This window comes from Hyaena hyaena, unplaced genomic scaffold (assembly GCF_003009895.1).
Source record: "Hyaena hyaena isolate Hyena2069 unplaced genomic scaffold, ASM300989v1 scaffold_48, whole genome shotgun sequence".
Classification (NCBI taxonomy): Eukaryota; Metazoa; Chordata; class Mammalia; order Carnivora; family Hyaenidae; genus Hyaena; species Hyaena hyaena.
In genome coordinates, this window is record NW_024080680.1 from 4,300,077 (window position 1) to 4,317,694 (window position 17,618).

Below are 17,618 nucleotides of genomic sequence, written 5' to 3' on the forward strand. Positions count from 1 at the left end.
GTTTACATATTTAGCTTTTTTTCATGGTCCGTTTCATGAACTAGAATATTAATTCCATGAAGATTTTTGCTTGTCTTACTATTTCATCCACAGAATCTGTAACAGTTCCTGGTGCATAATAGGGACATATTCAAAATTTTTTGAATAAACAAAAGGCAAAACAGGACTTGTGTGGCAAAACCAGTTGGAGCCAAGTAGCTACCTCTTATAAATGGGGCACAAGTTCTCTAGTTTGCCGTGGATGTCATACTCCTATTACCATGCCCACTTTATTGATTTATGTTCTTCTCCTGGCTTTGCTCAACTTTTCAGATTGTAACTCTTGAATCATACTTCTAACCTAATACTTTCCAACTTATCATAAGTGAACTACTTAACTTAATAATCCATTTGAAAAATATTACTATTATAGCTTATATTATCAGCTGAGACTTACCCCTCACTCCCATCATCAATTAAGAAAAGGTCATGTATCTATTCGTAAAAGGTTTATGGAACACTGGTGTGCCCCACCATACCCCAGCAATAAATCACAGGATGTGATATACATATATATACACACATATATATATATATTAAGCCTAAGTGATATAACATATATGTGTGTGTGTGTGTGTGTGTGTGTGTGTGTGATATGTGTATATATATATATATGTTAAGCCTAAGTGATATATTGGGTAAGAGTTCCACCCAGACTACGTGTATCTCCACTTTATAAATTATTTCAAGTTTGCAAAAACATTCCATTTTGTTCTATTTCACCAAGTAACAGGTTTGGGCACTGATCAGTTACACATGACTCATAACTTGATTGAATCTTTTCAAACCTATACAAGCTAAAGTCAAACTGTATCTTCAAAGCTAGCATAGAGCCAAAAGACTTCATTAAGAACAATGGAGATGTCTTCCTTTAGATCAGCTCCTCACCTATGCAGAATGATATTTTGAAAATACTGCTTATGGAACCAGAGTTAGCCATACGTTATCAGTCAGATATTGTCATAATCATTTGGCATAACAAATCACCCAAAATTTCAAGGGCAAATAACAGAGAATCTGTTTCTTGTGCAAGCAAGATATGCAGTATCTTTAAAAAAAATTTTTTTTAATGTTTATTTATTTTTGAATTTGAGCAGGGGTAGGGCAGAAAGAGAAGGAGACAGAGAATCCTAAACAGGCTCTTTACTATCAGTGCAAAGCCCAACATGAGACTCGAACTCGCTAACCAAATGATCATGACCTGAGCCGACCTGAGTCAGACGCTCAACCAATTGAGTCGCCCAGGTGCCCCAAGATATGCAATATCTTTGAGTCAGCTGCAGTTTGGTTTATCTAGGCTGGGTGCAGCAGGACTCTGGTCAAAGCTACAGAATGGGTCCAGGTCTGCTCCACCTGTCTCTCATCTTTCTTGGACCAACAACTATTTAGGCATGACATTCTCAATGCAAAAGGTAGGAGCTCCTATCTGCAAGTACACTGCTCTTAGTATAGCCTACATCTTGGCCAAGTGGTGAGACACACTAAATTTTCCAAACAGAAGCAGGGATGTATACTCCACCCAACAGAAGCCAGAGCAAGGGCCTGCAGATAAAATGCTATTTGAGGGCAATTTTAGAGCAATAAATCAATCCAATATACCAACTATTATATACAAGTAGACAGAGACCTGATGTATCTATATTCTTAGACCTCAGTATGCAGAGTCAGACAAAATTCAATTCTGGACAAATAAGACTGTCTGTCGTATTTACTATTGTATCCACAGAGTCAGTAACAGTTTCTGGCACACGGTAGGTGGATCAACATTGTATCAATATTGGCTGTGAAGACTGAAGACTGTGGTAAATCACTTCACCTCTGGACATTAAGTTCTAAGAACTCAGATGGTAGAACTGGAACTCTCCAAAGCACAGGCATCTCAAAATCCTGAGACAGCAATAACCACAGAACCCGAGGAGTCATTTGGTCTCCAAAGATGTGGGCAGAAACCTCTTTTTTGCAATCTCTCTAATGGAATTACAATTAACCACAAGCTTGTTGTGGAATAACGCTCCACTGGGTATTACACGTTTGGCTTAATGAATACAATTCAATAGTGTACAGCATATTCTCTCCATCTTTCTGTCAAGGTGTTTAAATGGCAATTTCAGAAAACATTACTTTTAATCAAATCACATTGGGACAGGTCACTATTCTATAGTTTATCTTTCTCTAAATAGATGAAAATTTACTGAGGATCACTGTTTCAGCCAAACGTGCTACATAGTTTTGATACAGCCGCCTTATTATTTGACAGCCTGCCCATTAAACCTAGCTTCCTCTGCAAAGAACTGCGTGCTGAAGAAGAAATGCATATGTTTATGTCAATAAATCCAAAGGGAACACAGTACTTTCTTGGTCCCAAATTGCAAGATGCTTCCAGGACAAACAAAGAATTGCCAGTGGAAACTCTGGATATTGGTATTTGGAGTGTAGTGGGGAAGCTGGAAATTTTTATGAAATAAAAACATACAGTAATTTAAAATTGCACACATTCACAGAACAAACCTTTGCCAAATGGGCTGCACAGAGACTATTTTTCCACCCAAATAGTTTAATGGCTTTTAAGTATTAGTTGAAAAATATTTACCACCAAGTTAAAGGAATGTCCCAGAATCGACTGAATTTGGTTGGAAAACATTCTGAGTGGTGTTTTTAAGATCCATTATAAAGAAAAAACAATGTTTTCTTGTCAATAACAATAAAATCTGAACCCGGCTGTGGCTTCTTTCCAATTACCTAAAACATGTCACTGACCTCAATAAAATTACAAGTAATTTACACATTATGGACTACGCATAATTAATAAATGAGAGAGATTGAGGCCTTTAGCTACACCAGATGAGAAGAATTAAGAGACCCAACTCAAGAAGTTGCCAGAAAGTGCTAAAACTTCAAATCGCTCAAAATATGTGTGGAACAGAGGAAATTAACTAGCAACAAATTGAGGGGGGGATTCCCTTGGCTTAAACAGCTAAATAGAAGAGGGGACATAAAATTTGCAGAACATGACCATTCCCTTTGTTTAAAAATAATATTTAAGAATAAAAGAAAAAAAAAAAAAACAACCTTGAAGCCAGAAGTTGTCTCTTGAAATAGTTCAACATTAGCTGGACTAGTGGATCGAATTATGTGCTCTAACATAGGCCGCTTGGTGAAATGGGGTTTGTTTTGTTTTGTTTTGTTGTTTTGTTTTGTTTTTTGTTTCTAAAAACACTCCCCAGTCCCCTCAGGAATGTTTTTCATTAGAGTTAGCAAATAAAGGAATTTTAGTTCTTTATTTTATGACCACTGGCATCGGTGGTTACAATTTAAATAACTACCGTATCTTAGCAACTCTAATCTTAACAAAATAAATACAGCAAGGAGCAAACAGGCTTCAGACCCCACTAGTGTCTCATCAACATCCAAAAAAGGGAAAGGGGGAAATAAACGGAGGATGACTCTCAACGTGCTGGTACTCTGAGCTTGGCCACTTTCCCGTGGCCAAAACATTACGTTTCTTTCCATTTGCACAGCAGGGGCACCTGCAGTGATATATATTTTAAAAAATTTTTTACTTAGACCTATAGGGGCAGGCATGGAAGAGAGAGAGAAAAGGGTGATGAAGCAAAAAAGAAAGAGATGATGGGAAAACCTGAAACCTCATTATTTTCTTCTCCCTTTTCTTTTGCGACACGGTTGTCACAACAATGGCAGCATCTGGTAGTTGTCTCCTACAATGCATCTAAACCAATGCTCATACTTGGACAACAGGGTAAGTTCCTTCCTTTAAACACTACAGCCTGAAATAGCAACAAATTATGGCTAAAATGAGAAAGAAGGCATTCAATAAATCTTGAGTGAATGAATAAGTCAAACCTGTTCCGTTCTTTCAAACTGGTTAGGAAATCTGAAAGATACAGAGCTTTTGAAACCACTTCCTACTTAAAGCGTGGCTGATGTAAATTAAGTCCTTGTCCAAAACACACCCATCAGTCTGAAGTCAACCTGATGCTATGCATCTTAAAAGGAAGATCAGGAACTCTGTGGTTTGATGGGCTTGAAGAGGGACCTCCATACCATGATTTTCTAGCTCTGCGAACTTATAACAGTACATTTAACATTTCTGCCATTTGGTTCCTTCTTTAGCCAAATGGGATAACACTCCACAAGAAAAAAAAAGATGGCAGTAGAGTTGTCCATTGAAAGAATATACATAAAACTACCTAGTCTGTTTCCTTATAAGCTGATTTACCATCCAAAAAGTTAATTCACTTTCCTTCTCTTGATTTTCTTTCATCTGAGTCATAGAGGTCACCATCAGCAAACACATCACATATGGTACCCATCTCAGTACAATCCTGTTTTGTATTAAGCAGGTTTATCACCTCTCCCCAGAATGTCCAGCTATTGAATGCTTCGATTCATTAACTTTTGAATTTGTTACATCCTACCCATCTCTAATTACAAACTGACACTTTCTTTAAGCTTTCATTACCTCTTGCCTGGACTATTGATTGTAAGGGTCTCAACACTGCTCTTCTAACCTAATCTAGTCCCTTCCAATCTGCTGCCAGGATTCCCTTTCTAAGTTTGACCATTTTTCTGCTTTAAATTCTCCTTTTGATGATGCTCAAGGCCTCGAAGTTCTGAGTTATGTCTCCTTCTTTAGTCCTGTTTCCTGGAATTCTTACTACCCTGAACCTTACTCTCCAGTCAAACCAGGTACCTCCTTCTGATGCTGCTTCATAACTCAACACTCAGGTAATTGTTGTGCCCTCTACACAACATGGTTTTTGTAACTTTTTGGGGCCAGTTGATGCATTCTTTCCAAGCCAAATTCAAGCATTATCTTCCCAGTGAAGACACTCCTGCAATTGCATTGTAAGGTTGATAACATTCTATGTGAGACCATGTCTGTATAAGAGTCTATGTCTTTATCACACTTCATTGTGATGTGCTGCAATCATTTGCTTCCTTGTATATCTCTCCCCGTAAACCATGAGTCAAAGAGTCCTGAGGTCGTGAGGCACCTGGATGGCTCAGTTGCTAGAGCATGTGACTCTTGATCTTGCAGTTGTGAGTTTGAACCCCACATTGGGTGTAGAGACTACTTACAAAACACGTAAAAAATGAGCATTGATAAAACAGCAACAAAGAGTCCTTAGGTCAGAGATATGGATTAGTATTCCCATTACCTGAGAAAAAAAGTGCCTGAATATAGAAGATGCTTGATAAATGTTAGTCCATCTCCTATAGCAGTATTCCCCCTACCCTTGGAGTAATTAAAAGATGGATTAAATTGGCTTCTTTGGACTTTTAGTTTGATCATCTAAACGTTATTAATGTAATTTCTAATCTAATCTCAAAAAAGAGAGTAAGCTTCCCTGCACTACACACACACACACACACACACACACACACACACACGACAGAAACTTACACTTTAAAAACCCCTACAAATTTGATGTTAGTTTTGTACTTGATGAATACTTCCGGTTTCTGCTTTCTTGATAACCATAATCCTATTCCGTGTGTTTGGAACCTTGAATCTTCTTTAAGGATCTATCTTACTCTGCTTGTTGTTACCCTCACCCCATATCTCTCTCACTTTATACTGTATTTCTTTAGGAAATATCGAAAGCATCTAAACAATACAAACAAAATCAATAATAATGATGATGGGGATGTAAAGATTTACTGTTTACTATTAAAGGATCATAAAATTTCACATCTCAAAAGAGATGTAATGTTACAATTTTAATACAACAGATTTGCAGCTTGGGTCTATGCTTCCAAAGTTGGTTCAGTACCTAAGATAAAAATTCTGTATATTTAAAATCCTCTAAGAAAATTCTTAACTCCTTCATATAATAGATAATATGCATTCCATAATAAAGAATACATATGAAGTGCTCAAGAGTACAGTTAAATATCTTAAGTTTAATGTTTCTATAATATGTCTTTCCTGGTAGGATCAAAAAATTATCTCACTAATTCTCCCCATCTCCAGGAGAAGGACCCTTAACCATCCAGACCTAATCTAGTCCCATCCTTGTAAGAAATACTGCCAGAGAAATACTGCCCATACCTCCTGCTAGATCAGTATGGCATTTCACCATGTATATGTTGAAGAATATCTCAAAATAGAAATTAAAATGTAGAGAGAAAACTATCATTTGTCTGAAAAGCAGAAAAAGGAGAGAAGGTTAGGAGAAAGGAGAGAAAATAAATTTGGTGGTCAGAGACTATATTCACTGAAACAATATGGATTGAGCTCGTACCATCTGCTTGGCACCATAACTTGTTCTCAGGAAAATCAATTAAAAAAATTTTTTTTAATTTTTTTCATTTTTGAGAGATAGAGTACAAGTGGGGGAGGGGCAGAGAGTGAGGGAGACACAGAATTGGAAGCAGGCTCCAGGCTCTGAGCTATCAGCACAGAGCCTGACAAGGGGCTCCAACCTACCAGCGGTGAGATCATGATCTGAGCCGAAGTCAGACACTTTACTGCCTGAGCCACCGAGGCACCCCTGAGGAAACTCAATTTTAAAAAATTCTTGATCCTTTATGGGCAGTTAGGGAGACAGATAGCCATGTACCAATTATTATGATATAACCTGAGCCTTTATATTGTTCGAAAATATTCTGTCCAGGACCTATACTCACAATTTTTAGCAAAGTCACGTCTAAATCTAATATTATGTATTACTATTCTGTAAGGAAGGGTTTTATAAAATTTTAAGTTGGTGAGTTTGTTTTAAGAATAACAAAAAGATAAAATGCTATTTTTTTCTCTAAAAACTTTCTTTACCCCAATTATAAAATACTTTCTGAAGAGTACACAAAGCCTTGTTTTTATAGTTAGGCTTGCCAGATTAAATAGAGAATACCTCGTTAAATTTACATTTCCTATAAATAACGCAAATTTTTAAAATATTAAGTATGTACTACATATTGCATGGGACATACTTCTACAAAAACGTATGCATTGTTTATCTGAAATTCAAATTTAACTGAGCACCCTGCATTTTTATTCGCTAAATCTGTTAACCCTATTTTTAGGGGTGCCCATCCAGTCATCAGACTCTTCCCTCTGAATTTACTGTGTGTGGTTTTAACGGATACAATGGATCCCACAGTGATACAAAGCAGCCTACTTGACCTTGTGTTTACAACAGTACTGTTTTTCAAGTATGCAGATTCAGACAACTACTACCCCCTTCACTTTCCTAAACTGCTTCTGATTTGTCACGCAGGTAACCAAGTGTGACCTTTATCCTTTTCTAAACAGAAGAAACAGAAATTTTCTGAAGGGGTAAAAATCTCAAAAGTGAAAAATGACTATGAACTATTCCAGAATCCTAAGGCTGTCAATGCTTTATGCTTTTAAATAGTTGCCATGGTTTACCCCAGAAGCATCTGCATATTTCTGTGGGTTTTTTCATGGTGTGGAGTGAACTTTGATATCTTTGGGGAATAAAAGAACTCTCTATCTACACATATATATTTAACAATGCAAGTTATTGTTATATAAATGTAGGCTGTTGTCAATTTCAGCTCCCTGCCGTATCAAAAGAACAAAGCAGGCAGGAAGAGCAAGGAGATGATCTAATATGCCTACGCTAATAACAAAGCCAGTGTCCTAAATTGGCAATGGCAGCCCTCTTCTGCGGAGATTGTTTTTAACACCAGCAGTAGACATTTAAAAAAATTGGATGGTGACAGGAAGAGTACATTTTAAATTGTCAACCTTCATGATGTCCTTTTGAAGAATAGCAATTACATAACTCAGGGAGCTTTATTTTGCATTTGAAAAATATATATATATAAAGCAGTTTGCAGTGTTATGCAAGACTCCATGCTCAGAATTCTTTGTAGAAATCAAAGTTACTTATTCGTTACTATCGTCTTTTGTCCTTTGATGACTCAATTGTTGGTTAAGGTTGAAATCAATATTAAGTATTAGTACAGAATGAAAACTGTTCTCTATTTAATTTATTAACAGATTCCCTTAAAGAGGCTGTGAGACATATGGCATTTCTTAATCAGATTTGAGGTCTAGTTTGTGATTTTCCAAGGGTCACCCACCTTTCTTCATCTCTGTGCTATTAAACGAGTTTGCTAATAATATTGTAATATGTTGTTAAAGTTTTAAATTGCATCCTCTTAAGCAGTGAGAGAATAATGTTATGCAAAAGTAATTTTATACCACTAAAATGTCATTTGGTCTTTTCTTACCCTAATTCTCTCCTTTTGAAATAATTTTAGGGGAAAAAAAACTCTTAGAAAAATACAGACTTAATACCAAGAGAAACGTATTGCAAGTACCCTAAATAGTTAATGTATTTTCTAAATGAATGATTTAAAATAGCTATTAAAGGAGAGGAAATGAGCTTAGGTTTCTAGTAATGACTTCTCCTCTTCAAAATGAAATCTGTAAATCCCTGATTGCAATTCCAAATCCCCAAAGGACCAGCAGTTCTGGGACCGGGGCTCACTGGCTTTATGTCTAATAGCACCAGATAAGTAGCATGATTTTTATATATGTAATTTGGGAGAATATTCAGAATTTATAGACCTGGAGACAATTTATGAATGAATTTCCTTTTTAAAGTACATTATTCTAAAAATCAACTTTTCCACCCAAATGGTAAGCAGAGCACACAGGAATGTGAGAGGCATGGATATATACGTACAGAGACATATGTATATGTATTTATATATGCATGCACACACATGCACAAAATATAAGTAGCATCTTATTCCTAAGAGCATAATGATTCAGGCTGTGATTGTTAATAAAAATGCATTTCTAACCATCACTTTGAGTCTATTATTCTAAGTTAATTGCATTTGCCCTAAAGAGACTTACAGCTGGCTGCCAGCCTGTTTGTGTCAGTTCCATTTTATCCATCAGTCAATCTTGTCGTTTTATATCCCATATATTGATCAAATAGATTTGTTAGCATACATCCACAGTGCTCGCATCATTTAAAAGAGTAAAGAATAATCTCGATACGATTATCAGATGAGTGGGATTACTTCATTCGTTCGCATGTTATCTTAATTGCAATTTCGGTAGCAAATAGATGCCCTTTTGAGAGGCCCATAGGACCGCCATTAAAATACAACAGAGGCAACACTCAAGGAGGCGCTGAGAAAAAGTGAAACGAGAGTTAAATGTGTAAGTCTCCACTGCAGTGGTGAGTGGCATCCAGCTTTTCAGGGGGAACAGAGGTTACTCATCATGGTAAACATGAATTCTCTACCAGAGTGCATCACAGAGTAGAAAGCGTCTTGTTAAAATCCGTCCTCAGAAGAGGTGTATTATTAGGTGGTGAAGTGGATTAAAGAAATAAATGGGCACCATGTTCCCATTTGAGCCAAAGAAAACCAGGGAGGGGTACGCAAGAGCAGGGAGGTTAGGGTAGAAAAGTAGTTAAGGTGGAAATCTGAGAAGAATTAGAATCTTCCTTATGTGAGTCAAGTTGCATAGAAGGGAGATAAAAGGCATCACAGGGTGAGGAGATAATTAGCAGATCAGAAGCAAAGCAGTTAAAAGGTGACCCTTACCTCCTCTGTTACTCAGTCTAAGAAACTATAGACAATTATTACAGTATTTTCTCCAGGGATGTGTGATATAGTTCCTCCAAATATTCTCCCAGATACAAAGCTCTCTCGGCATTGTCATTGCATTGCTTGAGTTCAGTGCTTTTTATGGAAAATCCTTTACATCACGCCAGCCTTGTCTTTCAACCTTGCTTTAGATCAGTGATTCTCAAATGAAGTGATTTCACACCCCCCCCCCAGGGGACATTAGGAACACCTGGAGACGCTGGGGGAAGGTGCCACCGGCATCTGGTGAGTGGAGGCCAGGGACGCGGCCACACAGTCCACCGTGCACAGGGCCGTCCCCCAGAACAGAGAATTATCCTGCCCCAAATGACAATAGCACCAAAGTTAAGAAACGCTGCTTTCCGATGGATGACTGAAATGTACTCAGAGCTAGAAAACAAAACTACATCACAGTTCAGCAGCAGTGCAGTGAGTAGGATTTAAGCAACTCTGAGAGGCACAGAGGAGGAGAGGCGCTGCACAAAGAATTTCACACTTGCCTATTAAATAATACAATTCATTACCTAGACCCCAGGAACAGTTGAGCAAAATACAACCCCAATTTTGAGCAGAACAAAGAAAAATGAAAATCATTGCTTGATAGAAGACATTTCAAAGACCTCCAAGACAAACCAACTGAAAAATCCCCCATAAAAAGACTCAGCAAGAAAATTGTGTCACAGTTCCTAATCCTCAACAGACCTTAACAAGATGCTCATGAGCCAAAGACTCACGTCTGCAGAAGACAAAAGACATAGGAAGCAGTGCGGTCTAGGGAAGGATTATCATTAAGAGGCAGGAGAAAGATAAAACAGATTCCTCAACCTTACAATTAGAATCCCTAAAAATAATAACCAGAAACAGGCTAAAAACCGTGTCGTGATAATGGTTATACCTTTCTGCTCCTGGGGAAATTAATATTTAGGTGAGGCCTGGGGCAATATTTTTAAAACATTTATTTCTGATGGATGCTTTTTACCCCACCTGACGAGACACCCCTGTCACCAAACGACTCCCTGGCACAGATGGCCAAGACATTTGCTTTTTCAAATACTCCATATTTCCACAGCCACCCACCAGACAAAAATTAGATTACCAATGCTTGTGTAAACTTTCCAAGCTCTGACACAATAAGATTCCAGGAAATGTACATGCACAGCTAAAAGCAGCATTATACATAATGCACTGTAATTCCAACAGACAAGTTGCTATCTTCGATAGATATACACATTTTCCATGCCAAACACATGAACGTCAATACATTTTTCTCAAGTTAAAATGGAAACCATTTAACAGATATAATGGGCACAATGAATTTCATTTTGCATTACTAATGCAGCAGCAGAGAAGGAGGGAAGCTTTGGCAAGGATTGCAATGAGACCAAGAAAAACAGGAAACGACTTAGAAGCTGTCATTGCTGTCCAAGTTCTTGCCCCAAAGCATGGCCATGGAACCCCGGGGATGTTGAAATTTCGTATCCTCAAAAGTCTAATCCCACCTAAACAAATTTTATGTTTATGGCGGCAAAAAGTTTTTAAAAATGGGCAAAATAGTAGCTGTAGTAGCTGCATTTATGCAAAAAGATCCAGAGAGTGTCACCTGGTATTTTTCCCACCATTCCTGAAGAGATGTTACACTGTCTTCAGGAGTATAAACGAGACGCATATCCCGCAAGACTCTTTTTCATCTGTTATAAAAATGTCAAAAACAGTAATACACACATCGCCAGCTCTTACCCTTATCTCAAGTCTTATGGGCATCTTACTTTATTAAAGCATTGCACACTGAAGTTTTTGTGTGTGTGTGCTATCTAATGGATTTAGGGAATAAACTCTAAAGCCCTAAACAAATGTTATTATGCAGTTTAAAAAGAAGGTTCTGAGCACAGGGTTATTGAAATGAGGCAAACCTTAGTGCTAAGCCCATCACCACTGCTTATGAACTGAGCGAGCTTGGGCAAATAACTCGGGCAAAGTTTCAGTTTTCCCATCTGTATAATGGGTACATATTCCCCGTGTTAATCATTTTCAGGAAGGATGAAACAAGTTATGTGTGTAAAGCATTAGGTATCTTAATGTCTAGCAAGCGACAGGGACATGAGTAAATACTCTGGCCCTTCCTGTGTTCAAATCCCTGCTACCACAGCTGCCATCTCCAGGAGCTTTGGTTAGTTAGCCTCACTAAATCTTAGCTTCCTCATCTCTGAAATCAGGATACGAATAATAACAATTACTCCCAGGATTGTTATGAAGACAGAAATAATAAAAATAGAGGGCTTTGTAATTCCTTATATAAAGCTCATTACATTTTAATCATAATCATTCTTCCCCTCATATTTACAAAGGGGATGTAAACATCTCTTGTATTAGGCTCCTAAATAATTGGGGAAAGTGTCTCAAAATGTAATCTCATATACAAAGAAAGACTTGGAGAGAAACCAATTGGATGAAGAGCCTGAGACTTTCTTCATTATGTTTGTCATGAGCTCCAGCAGTGATTTGCTTTTCCTGGATTTTTTTTTTTTTTTTTTTTTTTTTTTTGCCCTGAGAAAACAAAAACACATCTCTCCACCACAGAAGTGGAATATGACAATATTCAGGAATATCAGACTGAGCACGATCTCCAAACTATCCCTACTCCCAGCAACTGATGACTTTTCCACAAATGCACCATGTGGTACCTCATCTAATTACAGAAGACAATACCTTCACAGTCTCATGGCTAAAAACGTTGTGACAGCAAATTGGTTTTGAAGCGTAAAAAAATGGTGGACACAAAAAATGAAGAACGTCTTTGACTGTGAAAGGTCAAGATGAGTTAGTTAGTAAGCTATTAACTTGACTCATTTTTCAAACTTTTATGAGAAATATTCAGTGTTTCCAAACTGCTTATCAAGATCCCAATTCTGTCATCTTTCAAGCCTATATTACTGAAATTTTTAGAAAACCACTTAATTTCTTAATTGTTAAATTACAGGGAGGTGCCCTGGAGGATGAAAATAACTCCACCTTTTAGCTTGTTTCCATCTTCCCAGGCAGAATCAACTTTTCAAAATGAGGGGCTTCTAAGGTACGCCATGTTTAGCCAGATGAAAGGTAAACCAGATTGGTATGACAGTCACCAATGGAAAGACAAACAAATTAAGTACTTATAATTAAAGCTTGAGGAATAAAAGAATTCACACTTTCTTAGAGCTATTATTTCAGACAGTCTGGTGTCAGAATTAAAAGCCAACCAGTGCATCTGTTTATATTGCCAAGGATTTTCACAGTAAGAAGGGCTAGGAAACACATATTTTTTAATTAGGGTCCAAATTCCAAAGAACACCAAAAAAATAGTACGTCAAAAATATATGCTCTTGTGATTTGTATTGTTCAATGTCTAAACAAAGACAAAAAAATTATGTTTCTTCCTTCTCCTTCACGAACACAAGTGAAAGAATTAAAAAAAAAAAAAAGTAATTCTGTTGCTTTGGCCACAGACTCCCTTTTCTGTTATCCTTCTTGCTTCTGGCTTAACTACTGCTTTTCTTTCCCAGGATGAAGTAATATAGGAAAAGCCGATTAAGGAAGGCTTCATTCACACAGAAGGTTCACCACGATGGCTCAGTTACCAAGTCTAAAAGCTGAAATACAATGGCCACCTAGATGACCATTTTACACTCTAAAGTACATCTTTAATTTTAAAAATTTGAGTTAGCTCTTTGCTTATACTGAGCTCTGAATAAAAGAAAGCCCTCTTTAAAAATCTATGTTGATGTATAGAGCCCATAATACTCAAATCAATCACTAATCTATTTTTACCTCTCACCCATAAAATTTCAAATCCTCTTGGTCAATTGGGGGAAAAAGAATCAAACTAAAACATAGTATTCTGTACACAAAAGTGCATAGGCTTCATTCCCTCATCTATTTATTCAACAAATATTTATTGATCATCTACTATTTGCCATACACTGGGCCCAGTGTTAGGAAATACTGAGTTGAACAAGACATCACTATCTCTAGCGGATCATCATAACGCAGGTGGTCCAGTCTCTAAGAGAAGATGTACAGTCTTGTGGAGAAACATTTACCAGTAGAAGGGTGCCAACATAGACTTGAGAGACGATTGGCCCTTATCTTCTACTTGATGGAGGAGGAAACTAAGAATATAGAAAGCTTGAGCCACGTAATCACAGCACTCTTTAGTGGAAAATCACAGGTCCAGAATGAGGTTCAAACCTCATACTCTTTCTAGATCAATGTACTTCACCCCCAAAATGCCTATTATTCCCCAAAACAATAATACGAAGGCATACATGTCAAGACAGTGGACTAAAAGTTGAAAATGTGCTTTGAGAACAGAGAATAGAGTCAACATTCATCCCAATTTTATGGCATTACAGATGGTGGAGAAGGCTGGTTTAAAAGTCAGAATCCCAAATGGATTCTAATCTTACATCTATTAAACCTAACCAGCTAGGGTACACTGTGCAAGACTGGAACTCTGAGAATCATTTGGATTTAAAAAATTTTTCAAATGGGGATAACAATGTTTACATGAAAGGGATAAATTCATGAAATAGTGGAATTGAATGAATAGGTCGTCAATATATATAAGTTCCTGTCTCCCTCTCCTCAATGACGTAAATTGAATAAAACTGATAAAAGACCAGGTCAGCAGAAACCACATTTCAGTTTTCTGATTTCTAACCAGTCATTTTAGCATAAGATCCAGCCTCCAATTTTAAGCCATTTTTGTAGATCATTTTTGGCATACCTTCACAAAATTAAACATTTCCATTCTGTGAACATTTTGGGAGTTAGAAAGCAGAGACTAAACAATTAAATTTAGAGAATTTCATCACCATACATCCTCTAAAAAGAGATGGGAAGAAAATAGAGTCAGAAGAAATATTTAAAATTAATTAAACCTTCTATGTAATTTTCTGAGTCTCTCTCCATTATAGGGCATACAAATTCCACTACCTTAGGTAAAGGGAATTTGGATACTCATCTAGAATGTCCAGGAGTAGACAAGCTTCGGGAAAAAGTAAATCAACGGACAAATGATGAATTAAGTGTCCTGTCTTTACCTTCTTTTCTCAGCCATTTGACCCCTGTTTTGGCTTTACTCTCAGGCTTGCTACCGATGGTGGGAAAGTGAGCTTCCGTCAATCACAGGCTGCATTATCTTTCCACCTCACAAGAGAGGAGTGAACCCTCACTCCTGGCATGCTTACGTCAAGTTGGAGGGATCATCCTCATTGGTACTAGCTGAGTCTCATAACCATCCCCCAACAAACTGCTGTGGCGAGCCAATGGAGAACTGGTGTTACCATGTTTCTGTGCATGGAGCCGGGGAGGGCAAGGCCATGCCACTCAAGCCACATTCAGGTCCTCCATTGAAAGATAGGGTTCTCTTTTCTGGGAAAAAAAAAAAAAAAAGAGAGAGAGAGAGAGAGAGGAAAGGGTCTTGGAAAGGCAAAAACAAAGCAGAACAACAACAACAACAAGAAACAATGGATAACCATGTGAAGAATACTTTTGACTTTCTTTGCTTTTAGGATTATCCAGCTCACTTCAAAATCCTCTAGGAGATCCTGGTAGGTTCATCCCTATTTCTTTGTAATAGACTCCTAGACCGACTGATGGGCACTTTTGATCCAGCATGATAACGAAAGAACTCCATCTTTGTTCATGTCCATGATACAGTTAATATAGCACTAGCATGCAAATCATCAAATATCTACATTACTCAAGACGCACTGAGACATGTTTTTACCTTGAAGGTGCTTATAGCCTATCTATGCATACATGTTAGAAAACAAAAGTTACAAATCATGTATTTGTTTAGGCAGGACATGGATTCAAAATATACCACACATAGATAGAACCCTATGTTTAGCTTTGTGGGAGTATAAAAACCTCCGTCTCTGTCCTCAACACCGGGGAATCTCTTAAAAATATCACTTTAATATGAAGTTAGTGTAGAGGACTCCATGGATAGGTTAACATTTGAACTGAGTTTGGAGGATAAGTAGAAGTGTCACTGTAAGGAATAGGAAAAGAGGCATGCACAAAGAGGCTAAAGGAGAAAAGTTTGAAATGTGTTTTCTCATTTAGTTAAAAGATTATGCATCTGAAGGGGATTAAAAATAAACATCAAGAAAAAAAAAACATCAAGGTAGCTTTTAAGAATTCACCAATAAAATCTGTGTAAACATGTTATGGGGCTTTGGTATACAGCAATACTATATAGAAGTAGACTTCTAGGAAGAAACAAATCTGGGGCGCCTGGGTGGCTTAGCTGGTTAAGCGTCAGACTTTCGCTTAGGTCATGATCTCACGGGTCGTGGGTTCGAGCCCCGCGTCGGGCTCTGTGCTGACTGCCAGCTCAGAGCCTGGAGCCTGTTTCAGTCTGTGACTCCCTCTCTCTCTGGCCCTCCCCTGCTCACGCTGTCTCTCTCCTAGAAATGAATAAGACATTAAAAAAAAAAAAAAAAGAAGCAAATCTAAGGGAGCCCTCCCTCCAACATGTTTTAATAAGGGAAACATTCCAGGTCCACGTTAATAAATATAATAATGTGCGTTTATGTAAAGTAAAAATCAAACGTGCATCTGTTCATTAATGTAAGTGAAAGGTCTATAAAAGAGTTTTCCTAAACCGATAATAGGAATCACCCCTGTAAAGAACAGTAAGCATGGGTAAGCGTCAGTGGTGAAGTAGGGATTTTGCTTTTAACTTTACAGTTCTGCGTCGCTTAAGGTTTTTTTTTTTTTTACAATAAAAATTTATCTGCATGTTGCTTGCATAATAAATATATACTGTTTACATAAAAGAAAGTTTTCTATTAAAATAAGGGTCAAGTTACTAGCAGCTAAGGTATCTTGCCTTTTAAAAATTAACATTATTATTTTTGGTTTCAACGGGGCAGGTAGCTAATAACTTGAGGTACTGATTAGGAAGAACAATATTTTGCAGGTGGCATTATCTTAGAGCCCATAAACAAATAAGCATGTAGAACTCTTTGGAGGTTATTAAAATGTGTAATACATATATTCTGTGTGTATATGTATATATAAATTAAATGTACAGGTTAGACATATATATTTTATATAAGAGGGTATTTTAAATGTACATGTATAATAAATAAATATGAAATGGTAAATATATAATATGTATCTCTAAGAATGAATAATAAGAGAAGGAATGAAGACTAGTTATTTTTTAAACATAGGGATTTAAAGTATCAAAGAGATGTCTTAAGCATATTCTTTTGGGAATTATATTAAAGACAGCAAATTTGGATCTAGGGACACAAAGAGCTCAGTCTGATATCAGTTTAGGTTTGGTGGTGATCTACCTGAAGAAGATGGTTGAAAAAAAAATGTCTGAAGTCAAAACATCCTCAGGGATTAAACGAGGTCAGCAAGGGAAAGAGTGAAGATAACTGAAGCCAAGGCTTTGGGAAAGGTCATCCTTTAAGAGGAGGGGAACAATTCATTTGCTCACTCATTCACAATTTGTATTTTTCAAGGACCCCAAGCTCAACACTGCTAGTTTTGAAGATAGATAGAATAAGAGGAAAAAAAACCAAAAACAATAACCAGCATGACAACTGCCCATAAGGAGTTTATAGCCACTGGAATGAATACAAATACTGACATGAATGGAGGCTTGACTGGGTTTGCAAGGGCCTGGGGCATCACATCAACCTTTAGAAGAACACTATTATCACCTCCTTTCAAAATATGAAGAAATGGGTACTGTGTCCTAAGTCATACAGCTATTAAGTATCAGGGACTTAATCTGAACCCTAAGTTTGTCCTCCACCACAACCCATAAACACATGGAACACTGCTTCCAAAAATGGGGGCCAGTCAAGTATCCTAGACGAAGCATCATAGTAAGAGGAAAACCAGAATTCAATGTAAAAGACAATGGGGACAGAGTCATGGGCCAGACTAACCATGCATGTATCAAGGAGGGGGAA

General features: G+C 37.3%; 1 protein-coding gene across 1 annotated transcript in view; it reads left to right on the top strand.

The window, feature by feature from the left end:
- The window catches only part of MDFIC2 (MyoD family inhibitor domain containing 2), a 109,331-nt gene that overhangs the window by 47,387 nt on the left and 44,326 nt on the right, over positions 1–17,618 (top strand). The window contains exon 3 of the mRNA XM_039230555.1: positions 15,189–15,227. Coding sequence (XP_039086486.1) covers positions 15,189–15,227 — 39 coding nt within the window. The remainder of the gene's footprint in view (positions 1–15,188; positions 15,228–17,618) is intronic.